Raw genomic sequence first — 27041 nt, 5'->3', positions numbered from 1 at the left:
CACAATTTAAAGAAACATAAGCAAGGATCATAGCCTTGATAAAGTTGCCGGACAATTTCCCTTGTAAAGCAATGACACACGTGTCATCTGTTTTGAAGGACTGGTTTGAAGACTCAAGGATTAAAAGAAAAAGAACAAGAACTTACTTTACGTGTTGTAATTTGTGCTCACGTTCTGCACTATTTAGATCAATTTTGTGACATTATTTTGTGTGCTGGGGTGTTTTCATTTGCCCTTTCATGTGATGCCTTTTAAAGGGAGAAAGACTTTCAAAACCTCCTTTGCCAAATTATAATCTAATGTGGGATGTTATTGTCATCCTGAATTTTTTTAGCAATTGGCCTCACAATTTCTCTTTTACATTGAAATTTCTGTCTGCAAAACTAACTGTCCTTCTCTGTCTAGTTTGTTTAAAATGTCTTTCTGATATTGAAGACCTGGATGTCTCTTAGGTTCAGTGTACCCCATTGGGTGAATATATCCAGGTTCACAGAAGAACCAAAACAAACTTAATGTCTGTTTTCTATCCTTATATTCCTCTTCAGCCTTAACTTTGAGTGGGAAAATATTTATGAGAATATATTGCGAAAACAAGAGATTTGAGCATCCCCCTCATCCCAGCTCTTGTTTCTTCCCCTACCATGGCTCGGAGGGTCAAATGGACTATGATTTTGGCAGGCACTTCCACGCGCGTTTGCGAACTCATTTTCGCAAAATGGTATGTATGAAAGAACTTGGGTGAAAAATAAGGAATCGCAAAATTTGCCATTCCTTATTTTGCGATTGCATTTAAGGAATCGCAAATTTTGCGATTCCTTAAATGCAATGTATTAAGCAAAAAAAAATTCAAAATGCCCTTAAGGAATCGCAAATTACCACCAACTTCTAGTTGGTGTTAAGTTGCGATTTCCTTAAAAAATGCACATTACAGCATGTTTCAAAGTGCCATGTGACGCACATACATGCCCTTAGGGCATGTATGTGCACCACATGTGCACCCATGCTTATTTCAGGGGTGCAACAGGGTGTCCTTTGGACACCCCTGCACCCTTGAAATTATTCTCGATTTGCGATTAGCAAATTGCGAATTGCAAATTGAGAAAAAATTCCCATTCCTTCCTATGGGCCTCCTGGCCCATAGAAATGAATGGGAAAGTATTCCTTAATTGCGAATTCACAATTTGCGAATTCGCAATTAAGGAATATCAAGAAATCGCTAAAAAATTTTGTTTTTCTTGATACATACCATTTTGCGATTCTGAAATAGCAATTTCTTAAAAATCGCTATTACAGAATCGCAAATTGTTTCCTTGATACATATGTCCCTAAATCCCTTTGGTCTGGTGCGACTCTGGGCAACATTCTCAAATCTGCAGATTGGTCAAATGTCTCCATATTTAAAACTTTTTATTGCAAGCGTATTTCTCATGTCGCTAATTCAGTAGTTGCTATGCTTAAAACTAGCATAATAGAGGCCTCTGTTCTTGTAATAAAATTTAGATTTTCTTAGCTTTAGTGACAGAAAGTCTTGATTTTATTAAAGCTACAGAGGCGAGTATTATGCCTTCCTTTCTTGCATTTATGAAATAGGAGCCAAGATAAACATCAGGCTTAGAGGGGATCTGTTGTCTTGGTGAGAATATTATGCATCAACTTGCTGATGGTGAGTGAACAGAATCAGGTTTATCAAGGGCATAGAAAGAGGTACCAAAGGGACAGCCAATGGTATCAGCTGCTACTACTGTCAACTCACGTTTGACATTCATGACTCTATGTGAGAAAGCTGTAATACATGAACGGAGCAAGAATTTTCAGTGGTCCAAGTTAAATAGTATTTTACTGTTTGTGCATTCCCTAATAAAAAGGCAATCTGCTGACACTAATCTGTAATCTAGAACAGTGGTTATGCATTATGGTTATGCATTTTTGACGTGCCAGCCATGTGACTGCTAAGCACTATGCTTGCATTTCCCAGCTTTCGGTGCAACACGCTGATGAAGTGTAGATAACAACATAGGGTGGGGAGTTGGGTGCTAAGTCGCTAATTAACAAGCATTATTGCATAAGCTTAGGGGGAGACTTTCCTTGCTGCCTCACCTTTGGTTCAGAGCTCGAGTGGGACACTTGACAGCTCAAAAGAGACCCCTGTTGCGACTAGGACTACAGGGACACCGGGACATGCTGCTACACATCCCTGCACCGCCCCCAACACCATGGGAGAGGACTACAGCCCCCTGGGTGCCACACTTCCTCGCAGCTGCCGCGAATGAGGGGGAGGCGTGGCCATCGAGCATAAAGCACTGCCTCTCCCCCCGCGGCGCGGGAGACTTTCCTTGCTACCTCACCTTTGGTTCAGAGCTCGAGTGGGACACTTGACAGCTCAAGAGAGACCCCTGTTGCGACTAGGACGACATGGACACCAGGACATGCTGCTACACATCCCTGCACCGCCCCCAACACCATGGGAGAGGACTACAGCCCCCTGGGTGCAACACTTCCTCGCAGCTGCCGCAAGTGAAGGTGAGGCGTGGCCATTGCGCATAAAGCACTGCCTCTCCCCCCGCGGCGTGGGAGACTTTCCTTGCTGCCTCACCTTTGGTTCAGAGCTTGAGAGGGACACTTGACAGCTTAAAAGAGACCCCTGTTGCGACGAGGACTACAGGGACACCGGGACATGCAGCTACACATCCCTGCACCGCCCCCAACACCCTGGGAGAGGACTACAGCCCCTGGGTGCAACACTTCCTCCGTAGCTGCTGCGAGTGCGGGGGAGGCGTGGCCATCGTGCATAAAGCGCTGGCTCTCCCACCCCGGCGCGGGACATTCGCGGGAAGCCCCCGGACAAAGCCCGGACCAAGGGCGGGCCCGTCTGAACCCGTCAGAGACAGGAAGAGCCTGGGCTGGACCACCCCTCTAACATGTGGCTTGAAACATTGTTTCTGGTAGATTCAGCTTCATTCACTCTTTTATTCTTTTTTCATTTTTTCCTTTCTGTTGTTGTTACTTGGTTGTTGGTTAACAATGAACAAGCGTAAGGGGGGTGTGGGCTCAGGAGTGGTGGAGACACTAGACGTCTTTCTCTCCAGGGCTGAATCAGCTTTAATCCACAAGATTCGGCTCACTGAACGGAGGCTGTCTCTGGAACCTTTACAGCCATCCAGTAGTGCAATGTTGCCACCTCTTCCAGAAGGTACTGTTACAAACAATGGAACACTACAGTCTAGACAAACATCCCTAGCCCGCTCGAATTTATCATCTTCTAGTCGGGAAAGTACAGTCAACACCCCCAAGACTCCTATGGTCCACACGAGGAGACAGAAGTCAAGTCAGGTTTGAGGTGGCTAACCGCCATAAAAAAAAGGAAAGCTTGACGCCCTTTCAAGGCTAATTAACAGGCACCAAGAGCGGCTAAACGCAAGGCAGGCAAAAATGGACGTGGAGGCAATTTAAAGCCTAATAAAACCAGCGAAAATCTATGTATTTCATCTCCCACTACTGTCATACCTGACATAACTACCTGCTCGTCGGAGGATGTTTTTCTTACACTGGTTGAGAACAAAATTCTAGCTTTGATCAACCCGTTATTAGAAAAGTTGACCCAGATAGAGGGAAGGTTGGCAAGAATTGAGCACTATACATCTAGCGCTATGCCAGTCAATTCCAGTGTGAGGCAGGGAGTAGAGCTGGGTTCACAGACGGCGATTAAAACTGACTCTAGGCAACCTTCGATCACTGCACATCACCCACCCCCTCCATCCCCAGCCGTAGGAGTTCCAGAGGCTAACCGAATCATCCAACTCAATTCAAGTATTGATCCTTCTTCCCTAGCACCGACAGTGGGTGATATCCGTACCAGGGCTCCTCAACCATGTGCTACCAATAACTTTCATACCCCTACGTCTTTACATCTACCCCTGGAAGCGAAACCTTACACTGTTGTCTTGGCCAATGTCCCTGTGTTACCTTCAGCCTCACAGGAACACTGGTCCTCACTGAGGAACAGGGCCTTATATTTATTGGCTAATAGAACTGGCATTTCAGATTTTAAAATGGTTCAAAGAGTACCCTGAGTTGGCAAATCCCACAAATCCTTGCCTGGTGACTGTGTGTTTTTAAGTTTTGGGTAACCGGGCTTGGTACAGCATATTCTGGACAGGGCTGGAAATCGGCACATCAAGACGGATGACATCAATATCCTTCCCCTGTGTTTTTTCTATCAACCAACTGTGGTTAGTGAGCATAGTATGTGGAAGGTAGCACCTAAACCTCGTGGTCAATATAATTATTCAGTCCTGGCGCGTAATCGCTTTGATATCTTTGCCTCTCTAAACGATGTCGATTGACTTGGATCAGATATCTGCCCATCCCTTATAGATAGGCAAAGGTATAGGGGACATCGTGGGAATGGATCAGATTAAATTAATTATAACGACGAGGACCTAACCCATCACAGGAATTTTAATCAGGCAGGGTATAAACACGGGACGGCATTAACAACAGCATGGGGAACGTAGATTGAGAGGGTGGACAAGAGTAGGGCTGTGAGAACACTGCCAATGTTCCTGTCTTTAACCCTCTGCTCATTTCTGAGTCAGACTTTCTAAATTTAGGGCACAACAAACCAAATCTGTCAGTAGTTTGTTGGAATATCACAGGTTTATTTTCCAAAACCTCTTATACAGAATGGTCCACCTTTATTGACGCTCATGACATCTGGACATTCCAGGAAACTTGGGCATTAGAACAGATATATCAACCCGGGTTCCTAACTTTTTCTAAACCAGCCCTAAGGGGACCAAGGGGCAGACCCTCTGGGGGACTTACCACCTGGGCAAACGGGCTATGCAGTAGAGGAAGTTCAGATAGACAGTAGTGATATCATGATCATAAGATTGCGTATGGCTAATGTCCCGGATATCCTGGTGATTAATGTCTATGCTAGAGCAATGCCAGGGGGAAGAGGCTCAAGCACAGTTGCACTTTTAAATAATTTTTTTAGATCAGTACAAGGGACTCTGTAATATGGTCAGCGCAGGGGATTTCAACTGTTATTTTGAGCGCCTGGGTAACGAGGATTGCAACCTCGGTGATGAGCAGGACATACTATGGGATATCCCATCCCTTGAACTCACACCCATCAAAGGATGGACCGAGGCAGCATTACAATTAAAATGGCTATGTCTGGAAAGGGGAGTAAGGGCTGTGAATGGGAGGTCTATCTCAGATAGGCGGGGCTCCCATACATTCAACAACGGGCTGAGAAGCAGCCGGATAGATTACATTCTCCTAAACATAGAATTCTGGTCCTCTTTACTAGATATGGCAGTACAGGAGCGGATTGAAAGCGACCACAACCCTCTTGTACTGTTATTACGGGTATTTGGTCCACTTGAGCATAACCACCAGGAAAAGGCGAAGGCAAAAGTGGAAGTTCAGCTTATTAGTAATTGTAAAGAGTTAAATGGGCCAAGATCGTTGATAATGAAGGGCACCTAGAACAGACGAAGGGGCTGGTTGAGTGCTCGATAGCTATCCTCCATAATCCTGACACCCAAAAGGACATAAATTCAACTATTCCACAGGTTTATAACGACCTGTTTTTTAAACTTAAAACCTTTTTTACTCAAAAGACACCCAAACAGAGGAAAGAGCCCTGTCTAAGGGTTGCCACTTGGTATAACAAATCTTGTAGAGAGGCATACAGGACATTATCTAAAGCCATTAGAATGAAAAGTATGGAACAAATTAAAAAGGCGAGAGCCGGGTATAAGCAAACCTTATTGCGAGCTAAAAGGGACTGGGATGAGAATCATTGGCAAGACCTGCTCCTGGCCAGCGAGGAAAAAAATATGGCTAATTTCTGGCATCTTGTTAAATGGGGCAGTGGCAAATCTAACTAAGTTCCAGTTAATCATGTAGCACCGGAGCTATGGACCTCACATTTTGAGGCCCAGTTTGCTGTCACTGGAGCCAGTGCTGACCAATTTTATATGCCCAACCCTACTGCCACCTTGTACTTTTCTAGGCTTGAGGTCCAACATGCACTCAAACAAATTCCGAAAGGCAGGGCTCCCGGTTTAGATTGTATACCAGCCAATTTATTTATGCATGATGAGGACAACTGGGTGAGCTATATTCAGCTTCTCGCCAATGCCATAGCTAGTGGTGCTTTTATCCCACCAACGTGGTCTGGAGCAGAAATCGTCCTGATTTTTAAAAAGGGGGACCGATCAAAACCTGGCAACTTTAGGCCTATAAGCCTTATTGATTGTATTCAAAAAATCTTTGTCAGGCTGGTGTTATGCAGAATCCAGACATGGATAGATGAAACAGATATAATGTCACTACTGCAAGCAGGGCTTCCTCCTCATAACAGCACTATTGATCAGGTTTTTAGGTTTATGGTTATGTTTTGGCTGGTAGTCATCATAGGGGGGGCACAATTTATGCAGTGTTTAGCTATCTTAAATCCGCTTTTGATTTGGTGCCTCGTAACAAAATGTGGAGAGTCTTCTTGGATATGGGGATACCACCAGAAATACTGACCATTTTAATAGCTCTACACAACTGTAACTATGCTCAAGTCCGCTGGGGCATGCAGGGGGACGTCACAGACAAGTTTACCATCTGTAAGGGGGTTCGCTAGGGGTGCGTCCTAGCTCCAACCTTGTTTTCTTTATTTATTGACAGGGTTGTGCAGTATTTTTTTTACTTTCCCACAGACGCACCTACACTAACAGGCCTGAAGATAGAGCAGCGGTATCTATTAACGGACGACACCCTGATCATTTCCAAGACCCAAAAAGGGTTGCAGGCAGCCCTCACCAGGTTTGAGCTGTTCTGCCACTATCATGAACTGGTCGTAAATGTAGACAAGACCATGTTCATGGTTCTTCAAAGAAGTAAAGTGGCAAAAGGGAGAGTTTTTATGAATGATGTCCATTTAGAGCAGACAGACCATTTTGACGTACCTGGGCATCACAATAGGATGGAGACTAAGGGGCCTATTAGGATGACAGACGGACTTTTTCCGCCCGCCATCCTGTCGGACAACGGGACCGCCCGCCATAAGGGCGGGGGTCCCGTCCTTGGAATTAGGATGCACCCGCCACAGTGGCGGGTGCATCCCGCATTTTAAACATTGCGGCGAGCGGTGCTGAAAGCACCGCCCGCCGCAATGCTAAAAAAGCATGTTGTGCGTTTCAAAGCACAACATGACAGGCACCACGCAGTGCCTGCCATGTTGCACTTTGAAATGCGGGGGGTACCATAGGTACCCCCCATGTGCACCACCCCTGGAGTCCCAGGGGGCCCGCAACAGGCCTCAGCAGGGAGTCTCCACATGCCTTTCCTCCCTGGAAAGGCATTCCCCAAAACCCATCCTAATATGGATTATTAGACCTTTTCCGCCCCGGTCGCAATGCGACCGAGGCGGAAAAGCGGCGGACGGTCTTTCCGTCCGCCGTGGACCCCCCAGCCATCCTAATGTGGGGGGGGTCATTTCTGTGCGGATGACGGGCGGATTGCCCCTGCCAGGCCGGCGGTGTCTACGCCCGCCTGCCATCCTAATGGGCCCCTAAATTGGAAGCCCCACATTGATATGCTGGCTCTTAAACATGCCCAATTGACTGGAGTGTTGATTAAAGAACATAGGCTTTCTCACACCAAGCCTGTGGCCCCAGTTTTAAAGAAATACAAAACCTAAATTAGTACCTCAGTATTATACGGAGCAGAGCTGTGGGGTTTTGAGGACTTAGCTCCCCTGATTACACCCCAGAACAAATTTGTGAGAGTATTACTAGGGCTCCCACAATCAACACCCTTGCTGCCCCTCTATCTAGATTTGGGCTGTAACAAAATCGAGGACTTAGCTTGCTTTAGACCAATGGGGTACTGGAGAAGACTCTGGGTTACCCCCGAATTAGCCCTGTATGCCCAAGCACTTCTTGAAACTAGGGGGGCGGATTGCTCATATAAGATTTCTTGGTTAAGAAAGGTAAAATACACTTTAAGGGACATGGGGCTAAGTAACCTATGGGTGGATCCCGTAAGAAATCCTTTCCCTTCCAAGAAAGAGTTCAAGGCAGCCTATTGGAATATGGTTATGATGAAGCATTTTTCATCTTTAATAAGGCCAACCTTGACGAGGGAATTCTTGGAACTCAAACACGAGTATATGTATGAAACCTACTGGGATCTTATCACTCTACCTAACTATAGGAAACTGTATCATCAGCTTAGAGTGGGCTCCCTCCCAATAAAATCTTTCACCAATAAATGGCATCCCTCGAATGACGATAAATGTATTGCATGCCCATCATTTAAGGAATCACTAGCACACGTTCTGTTTGTTTGCCCAGCTTATAGGCCATCAAGGAACAAATGGCTTAGACCTATTTGTTTGACTCTGGGTACCAGGTCAAATGTGGAGGCACTACGAATTTTGAAATCCGACACAGACGAGTCTCTGGTGATCGCAGTTGCTAAATTCCTTAACCGCATGCGCGCTAGCGGAATTCTGCTCCTGTGCTGAGTTTTTTAAAACCGCACTTTACATGACGAGCTGGGCTCGTCATGAGCGTGCGAGGAGGCTACCTCATGACGAGCCCAGCTCGTCATGAGCGTCGAAGGGGTTAAATGGATGTGGGTCATACGAGCGAAAATGATGAAGGCACTGAGAGAGCACAAGTTTGAAAAAATGTATAAGTACGCCATATTTACAAGCACGTAGTTAGTTAACATGTACTTTGCACCAGAGTGTTTATATTTAGAAGTGAAATACACCGAGTGTCTTATATTCAGTGGTGAAATGCATAGAATGTTAAGTAGAGTAACTATAATTATAACGGTGTGAGATTAATGTAGAAATGTTGGAATATATGTGAAAACCTCATGTTCTCATGTTAAAAGAATCATGTCCGAATTAAATGTAACTTTGAAAATCCAGTATTATGTGTAGGCCTTAGGGCAATTCACAGCAAACCTGAACGTGCTGCTAAATTAATGTGAGATAAAGTTGACATGGTTCTTCCAAAATGTACTATTGAACTTAGGGTTAAAAGTATATGCTTTATAGATGTGTTATTTTAGAAACGTATGCTAGTTAAGAATGTTTGCTGTTTAAATCAAGTTAACGTTTTAAGAGTGCAGGGACCTGCTGCATGTAAATCAAGTAGGCCAGAGGAGATAATGTCATGTCGTGTAAATCGTCATGTGCTCGTTAGAGAAGAGGTCGAGAGGTGTCCAGCACCGAGCTTTGAGAGTGTTTTATGACTAAAGATATGGTGGAGTCTGGAATTTGAGGCCCACTGCAGGACGAGCTGTATGCAGGTGCGAGGGTCCTAATCAGCTCGAATGAAAGGGACTTTGTTCAGTGGCGCCTTGCGCAGGCCTGTAGGAGTTTCCAGGAATTTCAGGGGGTATCAGCGCACGGAAGAAGAAGCCTGGGAACCAAGGTCAACTATAACGAGGGTCTTCAAGAGTACCATCATGGAGTTTGCCGCGCAAAGATGTACCACGTGAGGGGCGTCCCAAGGGGCGTTTCTATTGGAAATGTGATTTGGTATTAGGGAAAGAGACCCGGGAGGAGAGCAGAGCAGATGATTTTGGGAGCCTAAGGAAGCGGATGGGTAGGCAGATAGGCTGATCAGGAGAGACCCATTATCAGAGAAGAGACAAAGAGAAGTGCGTGATCTTCTTAGGAAGTCACCACAGCTGACACCTAGAGGGTTAAGATCTTGCTAAGTAGGGATGTCATTTAAAGTAGTGTAGGGACAGACTAACCTTAATTTTCTTTTCTGTAATGACTTTGAGGTTGCAACTTGTATCCATTTTGGCAACCCTGATGGTTTTCGAGCTTGTACTTATTATTCTGTTTTTCAGACTTAGATTATTCAAGAAGTTCATGTTTATAGTGATACCAATTTACCTGTTAAATCTCATTTTGAGAAGTTTGTATCTTCAGTTATCTCTGACTTTATATTAAATCTTTAAAACTTAATTTTGGTCAGTGGTCATTTAGAGTGGTGTAAGTTCTTAAATTGATTGACTTATTGCGAAGATTACCTTTTACTCCAAGACAGGTACCAACGATTCAGTCGACATAGTTTGGGATTTGGTAAGAAAATTAGTAACCAGTAATCCCGCGTTAGCAGTTGGTAGCAGAGTGAGGATGGTTATCTTCTTGAGGAAGGTAATCTAGAGAGGTTAGTTTACCCCAAGGCCCGAGACGTCGAGAGACGAGCAGCGGAAGAATCGTGTGCCGAAAGGTGCAGACGGTGCGAGAAAAGCAGCAGTATCGGAGAGTGAGTATAAAAAGGGTCATGCGTGAATAGATTGCGGTGTTTTGTGTTGTATCTGTACTGTAATGTCTTGCGGAGTTGAATGCCTGTAGTGTGAATGAGAGAAGGTTGTGAGCGCGCGCAACCTGGTAAACTGGTAACCTGGTAAACGGGTGAACTAGTGAAATCTTAAGTTCAGGCCAGAGCTTAAGTGGTTTTGGGTGTATCGAACATCCAGGGTAGTTGTCGACCATAGTACGGAGGTCACGAGGTACCATTGACCGCCGTGGATCCAAGATAGGGGGAGTGTAAGAGTGAATGTATGAGTAACGGACGCTGGTCGAAAGTTACTGCGTGTGAGTAACCTATCGGAGAAGGCGATTGTCTGGAAGTAAACGGAAAGACATTTTGCCAAGTTAAGGTGACAACTACAGAAAGACTGTGGGCGTACAGTCAAGAAAGGTGATCGCTTGGACGGAAGTAATCATTTTTCAGAGTATGAATGGGATGCGTGCATGACCGAGGAGACGAGCTGAGAAAGGAGGGGAACTGCTGCGAAGGGGGACGGGTGACGTCGGCTAGAGCCGCGCTCTGATTGAGCGGTTGGTGTGACGTTAGCTAGAGCCGCGCTCTGGTTGGGCGGCTAGAGTGACGTCGGAGGAAAGTCGCGTACGGATAGGCCAGTTAGTGAGAAGGGGGCTGAGATTGGTGGAATATCATCAGGAAGTAAACAAACGCGGAGAAAAGAGAAATCATGAAGTGTTTTAAGTGTTTGAAAGGGATTTTTAAACGTAAACGAAGTGAACATTATTACGGGGAAGAGGCTCCCCCAGAGGGTACGCCAGCTCATTATATGGCAACGAACGTTGGGCTGCATACGATATTGTGGATTGGGGCTTGGAATAAGCTTACGGAAGGGAATGAGGAAATGCAGTTCCCGAGGTACGGGACGTTTAAATTAGAGGTGTTACATCGGCTAAAAGCAACCATGTCCTCATTGAAACCCTCACCCAGACCAACACAGTTTGAGGCACTTAATGCATGGATTAAGGCTGCACACGACCGAAATTTGAACAGGCGTCAACAAAGGCTGACGCGATCGGTAAGGGCAGTGCGAGATTCCAAATGGGATGAGGAGGAAAAGCGTTGGAGGGTACAGACTATTGAGGTGGAGAAAATGTATCCGATGAGGGAGGTGTCAGGAGGAGGAAACCTCATGGAAGAAGACGAGGAAAGCGAGTCGGAGGACAATCTGATAAACAGATTGTTAATGGATAGACCACCTCCGAGAGTGGAGTTAATAGAAGATAGAGGGCTCGCAAGGGAAGATGGGAATGACATAGAGGGATATACACCACTCCCTATATCGGAATGGACACCTATCAAAAGTGGAGAAACACCTCCAAACAACACTGTACAGAGTGTAGTGGGAAGGTTTGTGGTGCAGAAAACGCCAACCACAGAAAGGGTTGAGTCTGTGGGATTACCAGATGCTCTTCAAGTGCCTGTTACCATAGGACCCATAGTTTCGATCTATAATTCTGAGAGAGATAGAGGGGAACAACAAAGGCAATTGGATAGAGAAAGGATTGAGATGGAAAGGAGGAATAATGTGACAAATGCATGGAAACAATTGCCAGGTTCGGTAACATGGAACACCCCATTAGACACAACTGTCGGTCCCAATTCAGAACAGGGAGGTCCGAGAGGACCAATGGATCTAAGGGGACCACGGCCAAGATCTTTTTCAGAGTTAAGAGCTGATTTGAGGGAATGGGACGGGTCCATAATATCCCCGAGTAACAGGACAAGGACGGAACCAGAGTGGGATACCAGGGGCAATGGGACAGTATCTCATTGTGGGGCCAGCGAAAGCAGTCAGGGCCGGGAAGGCCAAAGTCAAGAGAATAGAGGGGATGCATGTCCTACAAATCAGAGAGAACAGCCGGAACAAAATACTAGGATTGTAGAATGTGAGGAAATGTCCCGTCTCTGGGGGAAAGGAGGAGATGAGGCGGTACGGGCTTTTCAGAATAGGTTTAGGTGCCTTCATCATACACTTGGGGAAGACGTTCAACATTGGAGAAAGGAGAACAGCGATAGGTCCCGCCACGCCTCGAATAATCAGGAATCACAGGGAAGTAGGGAAGAAAGAGGGAGTAATAGAACATCTTACCCTGCATCCCGTGAAACTAGCCAGGATGGAGAGAGAGAGGCTGGGAGGCATGAAGGAGTGTTTCACCACCCACCCCGAGAAGATGGAAAGGCATGGGACTTAGAGAGATGGGAACAGGGGAGGACTCCCTATAATTCACCAATACCTAAACGTAGATCTCGGAGCTGGGATGGGAGAGATGCGGATGGAGGAGCTAAATTGAGTGTCTTGAAAGCTGAAATTAAGGCAAAAAGGCTTGATGTTACCAGTTTAAAATCAGATGTTGATGAGATAATAGATGGAACATTGCCTTTGGAAAGGATAGAATTGTATGAACAGGATGAGTTATTGTTCATGGCAAAGGATATCACTAGGAAAGCTAGAGCGTTTCATGAGAAACTGACTGATTTGGCAGACAGATATGCCGTGGATTTGTCTAGGACAAGGGCATTACAGAGTAACCACAGATTACAGTACGCAGACCAAGATCTAGATGAGAAGAGAACTACTGGATTAAAAACACACATAAGAGAGCTGGTAACAGGGATACGAGTGTGGAGGGAACTGGATAAATGGGAAGAAAGGTGGTCGAAAAAGGGCACAGTTAGGCGAAGTACAAATGTGATGACCCCTGAGGGAAGGGTAATGCAGATGGAGGCATTCCCTTTGCGAGAAATATCAAACGGAAATTATGTACATGTGCCCTGGAGTAGAGGAGATTTAGCTGCATTTACCAACTCATTTCCGAAGTTGCGGGACAATCCAGTCGAATGGTATAAGCAGGTAGAGAGGTTTGTTAAAATTTCGAAGGTATTGTGGATTGATTTGAACACGTTGTTCGACATCGTGGTCCCATCTGATCTGTGGACCCCTTGTAAGACTAGTGTCGAATGGCCAAATGCTGAACCATTGAGGGATGCTCGGACTAATGGACCGTCTGAGATTGTCATGCGAAAGTATGAAAGGGTAATAGCATGGCTGAAAGATAAGGTACCACCACAGGACATAGATTGGGTAAAAATAGACCGAACAAGGCAGGAACCCAAGGAGACAGTTCACGAGTTTTATGAAAGATTGCTGAAAACATTCAAGCAATACAGTGGACTAGATGTAATGGATCCCAAAGATATAGGGCAGTTTGTGTCAAAGTTTGTCTTGGGGTTGAGACCTGATATTTGTTTGATGATACAGCAACATTTAATCTGTTGGCAGAACAAACCACTAGATGAGATTTTACGATATGCGAGGTACTGCAGTGACGAGATAGATTCTAAAGCCAAGAATCTAAAGGAGAAATTGATGGTGGTGCAAATGCAGTCCGCTGGGAAGGGTGGCCAGCAGAAGCAGGGGATGGGACGAAAACCAAATGGTCAGAGCAAAGATAATGAAGAAGGGCAGAGACCTAGGATAGACTTTGCCACTTTAAAGAAAACGACAAAGTGTCATCAGTGTCACCAGGTGGGGCATTGGCGACGCGAGTGTCCCTTTAACCCTGAAAATGGAGAGCTAGAAGTAGAAGAACAGGTCCAAGAAGACCCAGTGCAAAAGGTGACAGTCTCAAGCAGTAAGGTGGCCAAAGGGGGGACTTCGGCTCCACGGGCCCAATTCCCACAGCCACCGAAGATAGCAGCGGGAGGAAAGGTCTTTAAACAAATGCCTCTGTTTATCGAGGAAGAAAAATGTTATTACATTGACCCATTGACAGGACAACGGGTGAGCAGTGAAGAGGATTGTACCCTCGGGGCAGTCCTAGAAGTGGATCAAAGAGGGCCATTTGTTGAGGCAGAAGTGGCAGGGTGTCCCACTACGTTCTTAGTGGATACTGGGGCTACTCGTTCGACTCTGAGATCAGCGGTAGTTCCAGACTTGCCAATGTCAGGGGAAACAATTCAGGTGGTAGGAGTCGCAAATAAAAGAATGACTAGTCCCTTGACAGAACCAGTGTCTGTGAAAATTGGAAACCACATGAACGAACATCAGTTTGTGGTTTGTGACTCGAGTCCGGTATGTCTGTTAGGAAGGGATTTGTTGTGCAAATTGAATTGCACCATATACTGCACCCCACAAGGAGTGGAGGTACAGACTACCGACGATGATGCTACCTTTAAGGTGGCCAATTCAAAATTCTGTGTAGAACTATATCCTACTCTGACTGTAGAAGATCTTCCACAAGATTTGAGAGATGCAGTGGCGTCAGAGGTGTGGGATTTCACAGGAGAAGATATAGGATTGATTAAAGGGGTAGAACCGGTAAAAATATTGGTAAAACCAAATGTTGAGTTTCCAAGAACGCCTCAATACAAATTGTCACAGGAAACGATTGCAGGAATAAAGCCTGTGATCGAGTCAATGATACAGCAGGGAATACTGAAAGAAATCGTGGGTAGTCCTTGTAACTCCCCGATTATGGGTTTGCAGAAACCTAGCGGGAAGTTTAGGATAGTTCAGGATTTACGAAAAATTAACAACATAGTCGTTTCATGTTGTCCCGTGGTACCGAATCCATCAGTAATATTGTTTCAAATACCATGTCAAGCAGAATGGTTCACAGTGATAGATCTTTGTCAGGCTTTCTTTTCAATCCCATTGGATGAAGAGAGCAGGTACCTTTTCGCTTTTAAAATGGAAGATCGCGTTTTAACATGGTGTCGAATCCCACAAGGATTCACCGACAGCCCATCCATCTTTAATCAGTTGCTGAAGAAGAATCTTGAGAATCTAGTACTGCCACAGAACTCGGTTCTGGTACAGTACATAGATGACCTACTTGTTGCGTCAGAAACAGAGGAAGCTTGTAAAGTAGATTCAATTGCCTTACTGAACCATTTAGCTGAAAATGGACATAAGGTATCTCCGAGCAAGTTGCAGTATTGTCTGACAGAAGTACAGTATCTAGGGCACAGGTTAGAAAAAGGGAAACGTAAGGTGTCCCCAGAGAGGATTGAGGCGATAATGAAAATGAATGCGCCTACAACACAGAGAGAAGTTAGAATGTTCCTAGGAATGGTGGGTTACTGCCGACAGTGGATAGTTAACTTTTCACTGAAAGCAAAGCCCTTACAGAAACTGACGCACAAGGAGGTGAGTGATCCGGTACCATGGGATGAAGAATGTCTGGTGGCGTTTTTACAGCTGAGAGACGATTTATGTCGTGCTCCGGCTCTGGGAATGCCAGATTACGAGAAGTCATTTTCACTCTATTGCTGTGAGAGAGAGGGATGTGCTTTGTCAGTCTTGGCACAGACCCACGGTAATGCCCGTAGACCAGTTGCATACTTTTCGGCTACATTAGATCCAGTAGCCGCAGCGTTGCCCGGATGTCTCAAATCCGTTGCTGCAACGGGTGTCAGCATTGAAAGGAGCGAGAGTATTGTAATGGGACATCCAGTAGTGGTGTATGTACCACATTCAGTTGAATTGTTAATGACCAGGACGAAGACGCAGCATCTGACCAATAGCAGGCTCACGCGTTACGAGCAAGTTATACTTGCCGCAGAAAACGTGACTCTCAGGAGATGCTCTGTCTTGAATCCTGCTACTTTGATGCCATTACCTACGGTAATAGAAGGCGAAGGATGTGAAGACCACGATTGCCTTGATGTGACTGAACTATGCACGAAACCCAGACCAGATATTGTGGATGAGCCATTGTCAGACCCCGATGAAATTTACTTTGTTGATGGCTCATGTTTAAGAGACGATACTGGTCGGTTGAGAGCAGCTTATGCTGTTTGTACCATTACTGGAGTTGTGGAAGCCGCTTGCCTGGAAGGAGTACATTCCGCACAGGTAGCAGAGATTATTGCCCTAACTCGTGCCTGCATAGCAGGAAACGGGAAAAGAGTCACCATCTACACGGACAGCCAATATGGTTTCGGTGTGGTTCATGATTTCGGGCAGTTGTGGTCTCAGAGGGGTTACATGACCTCCTCTGGTTCGCCCATTCGAAATGGAGAATTTGTGCGATTGCTGATAGAAGCATTACAAGGTCCTGTTGACATCGCGGTAGTGAAGTGTGTAGCTCATACTAAGAATACAGATTTTGTGTCACAAGGTAATAGATATGCTGATGAAGTCGCACGCTATTGTGCGGAACAAAGTTATTCTTTCTCAAAGGTGGAAATAGAAGGTGCAGAAGAAAAGACTGAATTAAGTATGATGTTAGAAACTGTAGACACTTGGGAGGATTTAAGAATAATGCAGGAGAACGCACCTGAAACAGAGAAAAAGGCATGGGAAATAGCAGGTTGTGTGCGAAGTGAAATGGATTTTTGGGTTTCAGCAGATGGGAGAGCTGTGTTACCTGAAGAATTAGCTAATCCCATGGCGAGAGAAATACATGGTCCAGTACATCTAGGAAGGGATGCCATGATGAGAGTGTTTAGGCAAACTTGGTATTGCCCTAAATTTAGAATAGCAGCAGAATCAGTATGTAAACGATGTGTTACCTGCCAACAACTGAACGTAGGCAAACGAACACCAGTCACACTGAGTCACATTGGGAGGTCGGGGGGGCCTTTCAATAGAATGCAACTAGATTTCATCGAAATGCCAAGAGTCAATCGCCTTCGGTATGTGTTGGTGATTGTATGCGTATTTTCCAGATGGGTTGAAGCGTACCCTACACGTAGGTGCGATACACTCACAGTGGCTAAATTGTTGCTCAGGGAGTTGATACCGCGCTTCGGGGTGCCTGCCTCTTTGGAATCTGACAGAGGAAAACATTTTAACAGCGAAATAGTGAAGATGTTGTGCTCCACACTGAATATCGATCAAAAGCTGCATTGTAGTTATCGACCAGAAGCTTCAGGAATTGTGGAACAAGTGAATGGCACTTTGAAGAATAGATTGGCTAAAGTAGTGGCATCCACATCCTTGAGTTGGCCAGATGCTCTTCCTTTAGTGCTCATGAGCATGCGCAGCACACCTGATAGGAGGACAGGTCTCTCTCCCCACGAGATCCTGATGGGGAGGGCCATGAGACTTCCTACAGTTCCAACTACTGCTCTATTGAATATTACAGATGATCTGATCTTGGATTATTGTAAAGGACTGTCTGACGCCATCCATTCTGTGTCCCTTCAGGTGCATGCGGCTGAAGTTCCAGCAGCGAGGAACCTGTGTCATGACCTGAACCCAGGGGACTGGGTCTTAGTTAAAAAACACGTCCGGAAGAACTGCCTAGATGTTCGCTGGCGTGGGCCCTTTCAGGTAATCCTGATAACGAACACCGCGGTGAAGTGCGGGGGGCTGCCAAATTGGATCCATGCATCCCATACTCGAAGAGTTCCAGCACCTCTAGAAGGAACAGCTCCCATCCCAGACGAAAGCCCGGAAGTGGAAGAAGAGTCGCAAGAAGGGATAGAGGCAGCTGAGGAGGTGTCGGAAGAAGTTGGGAACGCATCGGATTCAGAAGAGGAGCGAAGGCAGGACGGCAGTGAGACAGAAGACGCAACTGAAGGAGAGAGCAGAAGTGAATACGACTCAGACTCAGATCCGTATCGGAGCGACCAAGAACCAAGTGGGAGGACAAGGAATAGGAGAATAAGGCTTGGAGCTGCCACTTGGCCAACAAGGAGAAGAAGGCTAAGTTTGAGGTCGGCCCAGGAAGAAACGCTTACTCCTATATCCGAAGACTCAGATCCAGAAGAAGATATCCAGGATCAAGCCGAGGAGGGTCTTAGAAGATCAAGGAGGGTGCGAGTGCCTAGTAGAAGATACTCTACTCCCGACTGGACCTACCTCGTTGCAGATGTCTGGGAGACACAGAACAGGGAGGATCAGGGAAGTGGAACTGATCAGAACTGACCCGATCATCACAGTGCAAATAAGGTTTCTACTGCCAGGAGCGGAGACCGAAAGGTTGCTGACACTCAACATCGTTCATCCTGCTCTCCTGAGTGGAATAAGAAAATTGATTTTAGAGACAGTTGAGTTTCCAGTTTGCTGTTCACGATATCCAATATTGGAGGGAACTCTTCTTCGTTTGGAAATGCTTGAGCGAGTAGTAGAAATGCTAGGAGCGCTTATTGTTGTGGATTAATACCATATTGTGAATGTCTTCAAAGGGGCGCAGAACTGGAAAGGTGAAGAAAGTGATCTTGATTAGAACGGACCCCTTTGTAATTGTGGATGTAGAACTGATAGTACCAGGAGTGGAAATTGAAAAAACGCTAACTCTCAATTTTGTCCGTCCACTTGTCTTGAGCGAAATAAGGAGAATAATCCTAGAAAAAGTTGACTTTCCATGTTGTGGTACGAACTGCCCAGAACCTGAGGGAATGATACTTCGGATGGATATTTATGAAGAAGTAGTGTCACTCCTTGAGTCATACATAACTTCAGACGAAAATAAGACTGTTGAAAAGAAATTGTAAAAACTTGTTGCAAGATAACCTAGCGCCGAGTGGAAGAAGAAAAGTGATAGGGGTTTCATTTTAGTGGATGGAGAAGGGCTAGGGTTGTCTATTTTCTACTGGACTTTGAACTGTTTTGCGGAAACAAATTGTCAAGCTTCCAAGTGTTCAAAGAAAGACATTGCAGGAGAGAAAGACTTTGTTTGAAAAGGAGAGGAAGTGAATGCTGGAAGAAAGTCAAAAACTACACTGTTTGAGAACATGGAGGCTGGCAACCCGAACCGCAGGGCAAAATGTATAGCTGTTATACTTTTAGGAGTAGTGGTTTCTCTTATAATTTTAGTGGTAACTGTTTCATTCCTAGCGGGACACGAAGGGGATGAAACCGCAGTTAAGGAGGATAAGGGAGTATCAACACCGAAAACTACCATTATTAAAGAGAAGGGAAACATCAATGAGAAAGACAAAGCATTGTTAGATGCAGAAATAAAACGGCTTCACACCGACGAGTCACAGGGAAATTACAAGTCAAATGCTTATGCTAAATTGCTTTATGAATATGTTGATGCCATGGAAGTAAAGGATTGTTATGTTTGTATGCAATTACCAGCTTCAGTGGAGGAGGGTATCAGATACCATCATCTTCCGTTGACATATGGAATAACGTGCAGTTTATTGTTGAGCATGTTTTATGGACGAGAAGGATTCGAGTATTATTTCTCGAATTTCGACTCGACATTGCCAGAGGTTCCGAATTTCAAGCATTTGAACAAATGGGACTACTACAAAAGCGAAGACAGATTATACAAATGGTTTATTCCATGGAAAACGTTAGATACTTCACATGCTCGGAGGAACAATCTTACTTGTCAAATATCAGAAGTTGAGAAAAAGTTTATAGCACAGGTAGATACTAGATACAGGAGGCAGAAGATTTTGAAAGCATCAGGACAATGGGAAACAGATTGGACCAAGGAGGAGAGGGCACATCAAAGAAAAGGTAGTATTGGTCCAATTGCTTTGGATAAGGATAAACGGGGAAAACTGTGCATTCACAGGAGTTACTCATATTATGAAAACTTTTATGTAGGTCAAGTCCATTGTGAACATGCCTTTCAATTGGAGTATTACTCTAAGAACTTTATGAAAGGGATGCAAGCAATACCAAATGTATATTTCGTATGTGGAAGATATGCTTATGTGAAGTTACCAGATAATTGGTACGGATCATGCTATCTGGCTGTTGTCTTCCCTAAAATATATCATGTTGAGAATTTAGACACGCCTAAGAAAGAAATATCAACTAGATGGAAGCGAGGGCTGGGTGCAGCCGAGGTAGTTGGAGATGTACTAGGTGCTGCATTCCCTTTCTTAGGATTGATAATGAATGACATTAAGATCAGGAGGTTAGCTACAGTCGTAGACAGGCTATCTGCCAGTACTGCAAGATCCTTGATGCTGATAGAAGGGGAGATGCAATCGATTAGGGCAATGGTTCTTCAGAACGGACTTGCTCTAGATGTTCTGTTAGCAAAAGAGGGAGGAGTCTGTAAGGCCTTGAAGGTCCAGGAATGCTGTACTTACATTCCAGACAATTCAAAGCCTCTAGAGAAATATATACAAAACATCACTGCCATACACTACGAAATTGAGGACCTGGCAAAGGTAAATGTGTGGGAAAAAGTAGGTCATGGAATGGGTAAAGTCGGAAGTTGGTTTGCCAACTTAGGAAAGGGTATCGTTTGGTACATACTGAAACCCATCATCATAATTGTGATTTGTGTAATCACTTTGTGGGGATTGGTGCGTTTGTATCAATGTTATAGAGCAAATAGGCTACAGAGAGCTATGAAGAAACAGGAAGAAGAGTTGACAGCGATGCAGGACACTCAATATAAGAGTCTGAAAGCATTAGAGAGTATGAAAAGAAGTGGTACTGCCCTGTCTTCACTTTAAAAGGTTCTACATTTTTAGTGTCTTGGTGATGATGACCCCTGAAGGTCATCAAAGGGGGGACTGAGAGAGCACAAGTTTGAAAAAATGTATAAGTACGCCATATTTACAAGCACGTAGTTAGTTAACATGTACTTTGCACCAGAGTGTTTATATTTAGAAGTGAAATACACCGAGTGTCTTATATTCAGTGGTGAAATGCATAGAATGTTAAGTAGAGTAACTATAATTATAACGGTGTGAGATTAATGTAGAAATGTTGGAATATATGTGAAAACCTCATGTTCTCATGTTAAAAGAATCATGTCCGAATTAAATGTAACTTTGAAAATCCAGTATTATGTGTAGGCCTTAGGGCAATTCACAGCAAACCTGAACGTGCTGCTAAATTAATGTGAGATAAAGTTGACATGGTTCTTCCAAAATGTACTATTGAACTTAGGGTTAAAAGTATATGCTTTATAGATGTGTTATTTTAGAAACGTATGCTAGTTAAGAATGTTTGCTGTTTAAATCAAGTTAACGTTTTAAGAGTGCAGGGACCTGCTGCATGTAAATCAAGTAGGCCAGAGGAGATAATGTCATGTCGTGTAAATCGTCATGTGCTCGTTAGAGAAGAGGTCGAGAGGTGTCCAGCACCGAGCTTTGAGAGTGTTTTATGACTAAAGATATGGTGGAGTCTGGAATTTGAGGCCCACTGCAGGACGAGCTGTATGCAGGTGCGAGGGTCCTAATCAGCTCGAATGAAAGGGACTTTGTTCAGTGGCGCCTTGCGCAGGCCTGTAGGAGTTTCCAGGAATTTCAGGGGGTATCAGCGCACGGAAGAAGAAGCCTGGGAACCAAGGTCAACTATAACGAGGGTCTTCAAGAGTACCATCATGGAGTTTGCCGCGCAAAGATGTACCACGTGAGGGGCGTCCCAAGGGGCGTTTCTATTGGAAATGTGATTTGGTATTAGGGAAAGAGACCCGGGAGGAGAGCAGAGCAGATGATTTTGGGAGCCTAAGGAAGCGGATGGGTAGGCAGATAGGCTGATCAGGAGAGACCCATTATCAGAGAAGAGACAAAGAGAAGTGCGTGATCTTCTTAGGAAGTCACCACAGCTGACACCTAGAGGGTTAAGATCTTGCTAAGTAGGGATGTCATTTAAAGTAGTGTAGGGACAGACTAACCTTAATTTTCTTTTCTGTAATGACTTTGAGGTTGCAACTTGTATCCATTTTGGCAACCCTGATGGTTTTCGAGCTTGTACTTATTATTCTGTTTTTCAGACTTAGATTATTCAAGAAGTTCATGTTTATAGTGATACCAATTTACCTGTTAAATCTCATTTTGAGAAGTTTGTATCTTCAGTTATCTCTGACTTTATATTAAATCTTTAAAACTTAATTTTGGTCAGTGGTCATTTAGAGTGGTGTAAGTTCTTAAATTGATTGACTTATTGCGAAGATTACCTTTTACTCCAAGACAGGTACCAACGATTCAGTCGACATAGTTTGGGATTTGGTAAGAAAATTAGTAACCAGTAATCCCGCGTTAGCAGCACCATAGCTGAGTTATTTTCTTCCAACATCTTTAAGCAGCAAATTGTCTAGTGACACCTGACTATCCTACTATCTTCTCAACTTATGTAAATTTTTACCAGGAGAGCGCAGCAGCACTGTTCCTCTACTAATTAAGGGGCCAAATACTGTGGTCTTAGTGTGATAGCACTGTGTATAGTCTGAACTTGTGGTTTTAACTATCCGATATTATCTACATCTAAATGTTAACTTTATTATTAAGTGTTTTTTATGATTGTGATATATTCCAAACTTTTATTAACTTGTATGTATTAAGTTATTTTTTTATATTATGAACATGTTAGTGACTTTTAGCCTTTTGATGGATGATGTATTTAATGATTTGTCAGAGACAGCTCGAGCATCACTCTTGTTGTCGCTGACGTCAGCCGGAGCCTCTTGATGATAAGCGTCTGCCTGTTGGTCGCTAGTGATGTACAAGAAGTCTAATGTTACGGCAAGGGACGTCCTGTTTTGTGACATGCCACATCATGTTGCATGATGCATAGTACTGTGGTGTATTCCTTTCTGTCATGTTTAGTTTGTTACCTTCGGTTTCACTCAGCTGCAGTCACAGAATGAAAACTTGACGCGGGAGTAAGATGCAACATGGCCTTTAGTTAGAAGAATCTTGACTGACAATAAGCCTACAATAGTGAGGGCCCTGGATAGTGGTGACCCTCACAATGCAGCCCCAACAAATACTGTGCAGCAATCAAGACATTATTCCAAAGCAACACTTTAAGAGGAGACATGGTTGGTTGAGACTTACATTACCAATGCAAGAAATGTGTCCGGGTAACTGGAGCCTCGCTTTGGCATTGAGGAAAGAAGGAGACATGGGAAATGGAAATATATATATATATATGAGGACAGGGTGGTGCAAAGAAGAATCAGGTTAGAAAACAACTTCTTGTTGCTTATTGATTTTACTATGTAACAAAATATGTACTTTTCACACCTGTAAATGGTAGGCGGCTACTATGTAAACCTAAGTGAAATGATGCAAAAATTGAAAAAGGGAAAAGATACAGTGATTGCAAGATTTAAAAAAAACGGCCTGCTCCTTGGGGCAATACTACAAACACGTACCATCTTCCCTTAATCCTCCCTAACTACTATTGCACATTATGTCAGGTGTGCAGACAACCATTGGTAGTGGGTATATTCTACTACAATTAAAAACAGAGCTTGCATACAAATTCGATATTTCTGCAGGAGAACTTAAAAACAACAGGTCTTGTCCCCCACGTTTTGCCTTTTGTCTTGATTTTCGAGGAACGATTCACATTTTTTCTCAAAATGTTACTTTTTTTCCTAACTTGTTGCTAATGTTTGTGTTATTGCCTGTCTGCATGCAGCTCAATGACATATACGTCAAAATGTCCAATTAGCCCCAAAAAGTTCTTCAGAACCGGTTTTGTTATGTGTATTCTTCAACATAAGACAAGCCATGACGAAAATTCCAATTCACCATCTATCAAGCAATTTCGCCAAGTGCAGCCTAGTTACATAGGCCGCGATACATCTCTTCATATGGTGAATAAAGGGGAACCAGAGAACATCCCTAATGCAAAAAGCTAACTAAAAGCACCAGACAACACTTAATCACTGATAAAATAAAACAACTACAAAATAACTCACAGTGACATCAGAAGCCATTTCTAGGCGCAAATGAAACTTTCAGGTGACCTTATTTTAAAAGTTAAACTTTCCCCACAATAGGTTCACCTTTTCGGAGTGGGAAAGTTGTAGATGGATTAGTATTTTGGTCAGGGAAGATATTATGGGACATTTTAGGGTTTGGTGGATTAGATACTCCATCTAAACACAACCGGTGTCCTGTTCAAAGTATTACATGTGCCACAGGCTACAACGCACCTGCCAAAAGGCAGGTGGGACATCCACCATGTTTGTGACAGACTATTCCATTCATCCTCCAAACTCAAAATAAGGCACTATACCCTCTCCTTTTATTTAAAAAACAAAAGCATTTTGGGGAATCACGTTTTGATTTTATCCAACTAGAGGTATATATCAAAATATCATGGTTTAGGAGAGTTTAACCGACCGCTGGAATATTGTGTTTTCTGTGATAAAATCAATTATATCCAGATCTGCTTAGAATTCGCTCTGATCCAGCAAAACACATCAGACAGATCTTCCAAGAACGGAATGCGAATCTCACAGCACCAAAGCCATAAAGTTGGCAAATCGTGGGCAACACAACACTATATCCTGGGCGCAGCATCATACATCTTACAACCATCCTGTGTAAGTTTAATTAATCATAGCACAGCTCTTCCAAAGCTATATAACTGGTTAATGGGGTTAGTAATGAGAGCAAGCTGTCAGGTCGGGCAATGGACAACCATTCAACCACAGGTTAAAGGAAAAACAACAACAATCCCCTTGAGACAGGCATCCCTGGGCATAATACATTACAAACATCATTGATTAGATCGGATACATTTTAGTTTTCCCATTAATCAATAGAAACCATTGAATCTGAGTCATTGTTAACAAGCCAATGGTCACTAACCAAACACAAAAACAAAAGGTTTATACAAATTCCAAAATTGTAAGTAAAGGGATCCGGAAGCCCTGTGGTGTCACGCATTTGGTAGACATGCACTGTACACATACACTGAATATAATACGGCGTTACCTGGTAACCTTGGACGCCATGGGACCCTCATTATATATGAATGCGGTTATGCTCTCTGTATAGATCAGCGCAGCGCCTGGTCGGTCACCGCTGCCTGGCACCCCACTCGTCTTACCTTGTGCTGCTTCCACATGACGCCCAGCGCCTTGAGTTCGTGCTGCCCGTGGCGGCCCTCCTGCAGGCACTGGTAGCAGACGGGCCCGCGGCAGGTCACGCAGTACATGCTGTAGTTTTCCAGCTCATGTTCGGCGCAGGTGGGAAACTTGCGCGCAGTGGCCGGCCCGGCGGCGGCCGGGGCTTTGGGGGCTCCGTGCGGCCCGTCCTCGGCCGGGCCCGGGGGCAGCAGCCGGTGCTTGGCGAAGGGCCCGCGGGCCGGGTGGCACTTCCTCTGGCAGGGCCCGCAGTAGAGCACGTCGCACTGCTCGCAGCGGACGGCGGCCTCGGCGGGGGCGCTGCCGCTGTCGCACAGCTGGCACTTGGGGGGCGCCGGGGGCGCCGGGGCGCCGCGGGCCGGCTGCCCCTGCTGCTGCTGGTAGCGGTGCACGATGGCCTCCAGCAGCCGGTTGCGCTGGAAGCCCCGCAGCCCGCGCTCGTCCAGGGAGGCGCTCCGGTGGCACTGCGGGCAGGTGATGGAGGAGGAGCAGCCCGTGCCGCCCCGCCGGCAGGCCAGCGAGGCCGGGGCGGGCGGCAGCACCCTCACCCCGTTGGGAGACTTGAGGCTGGGCGTGTAGGAGCCGTAGCCGCTGTCCGTCTCGCTGTGCAGGCTCAGCTTGTCCGAGGCCGGGTCCGGGAAGTCGTACTCGCCCGAGGAGGTGGACGAGCCCCCGGCCGCGGCCAGCAGCAGCATGCCGGGGGGGCGGGCGTGCGGGGCGGCCGAGGCGGGCTGCGGCGGCGGGGGCAGCGGGTGCGGCTGCTCGCTCTCCGGGGTCTGCACCACGATGGTGCGGGCGCACTGGAGGCAGACATTGTGCGAGCAGGGCAGGATGAGCGGCTCCCGGAAGAGCGAGCCGCACACCGGGCACTTGAGCTCCTCCTCCATGGCCGAGGCTGCCGGAGGCGGGCAGCAGCCTGCGGGCAGCGGAGGGGGTGCGGCGCCTGCCAGCCTGCGAGCCCCCGGTGCCCCTCACTGACCCGCGGCTGCCATCGCGCCGGCCGGGATTTCAGCACCACCGTCGGCTGGACAGCGACGCTGGGGTTGGCTCCGCGGAGGATGCTGCTGCGCTGACCTTGAGGGAGCCCCTCCTGCCGCAGGGGTGCACAGGGCCCAGGGCTGCGAGTCCCCAGGAATGCACAGGTTCATTCCCGGCGAGGCACAGATTTATTTCACGCTCTGCTGCTGAGATCAGGGGAAGCTGTTGTCATTTCCCCTCCACGGCAAGGGAATCCTGGGAGGAGGAGAGAAGAGGAGGTGGGGGAGCTGTGCCTCCAGCAAATGAATGAACGCCTGAGCTCTGCAAACGCTGGCCACGCTAGCAAAAGACACAGACTTGTTTGTGCATTATTTTATTTTTTTTAAGGCGATTTTGGGCAACACACACGTCCGCTCCATAAAGCGACCCCTTCAGGTTTTCTTCATTGTGTATACAAAACGGCTAATGGACTCAAATTTGCAAATATCCTGCTCTGCTTTTTTCTTGAGTCGTTCATAATGCTTCTGCATGAAAGGCAGGCGAAAAAAATGTTAAATAAAAAACACACATTTCTTTGTTTTGTTCTGCTCTTATAGTTCTAGTTCTTCTTCTAATTATAATTATAATAATTATTACTATTTGTATTATTACACATAACATTGTGACTACGAATTATGATATTTTTTCCTATGGGCAAAACATGCTAGGTCAGCGCAGAGAAAACAAGAACAAATGATCTATGTGATTTCTTTTTTTTTTTTTATTTCATTATGGTTTTTTGCAGAGGGACATATTTCTTTGAAGAATCTGAAATAATGTACAATTCTGTGATGAAGTACATCTGGTTGAACATTTCAAAGCATATAAAAAATAAAATGTCAAAAGCAGCATTGATCTGATAGTTCAAACTGAAGACACAAAGCGCATTGAGATTGTT

At 45.3% G+C, this 27041-nt stretch overlaps 1 protein-coding gene across 1 annotated transcript in view; it reads right to left on the bottom strand.

The window, feature by feature from the left end:
- The window catches only part of TRIM67 (tripartite motif containing 67), a 380811-nt gene extending 354588 nt beyond the window's left edge, over positions 1 to 26223 (bottom strand). The window contains exon 1 of the mRNA XM_078646984.1: positions 25090 to 26223. Coding sequence (XP_078503110.1) covers positions 25090 to 26013 — 924 coding nt within the window. The 5' untranslated portion in view covers positions 26014 to 26223. The remainder of the gene's footprint in view (positions 1 to 25089) is intronic.
- Between the last annotated feature and the right edge of the window lie 818 nt (positions 26224 to 27041).

Source organism: Lissotriton helveticus, chromosome 6 (assembly GCF_964261635.1).
Source record: "Lissotriton helveticus chromosome 6, aLisHel1.1, whole genome shotgun sequence".
In the NCBI taxonomy this organism is placed as follows: Eukaryota; Metazoa; Chordata; class Amphibia; order Caudata; family Salamandridae; genus Lissotriton; species Lissotriton helveticus.
This window is presented reverse-complemented; position numbering and strand designations above follow the sequence as displayed.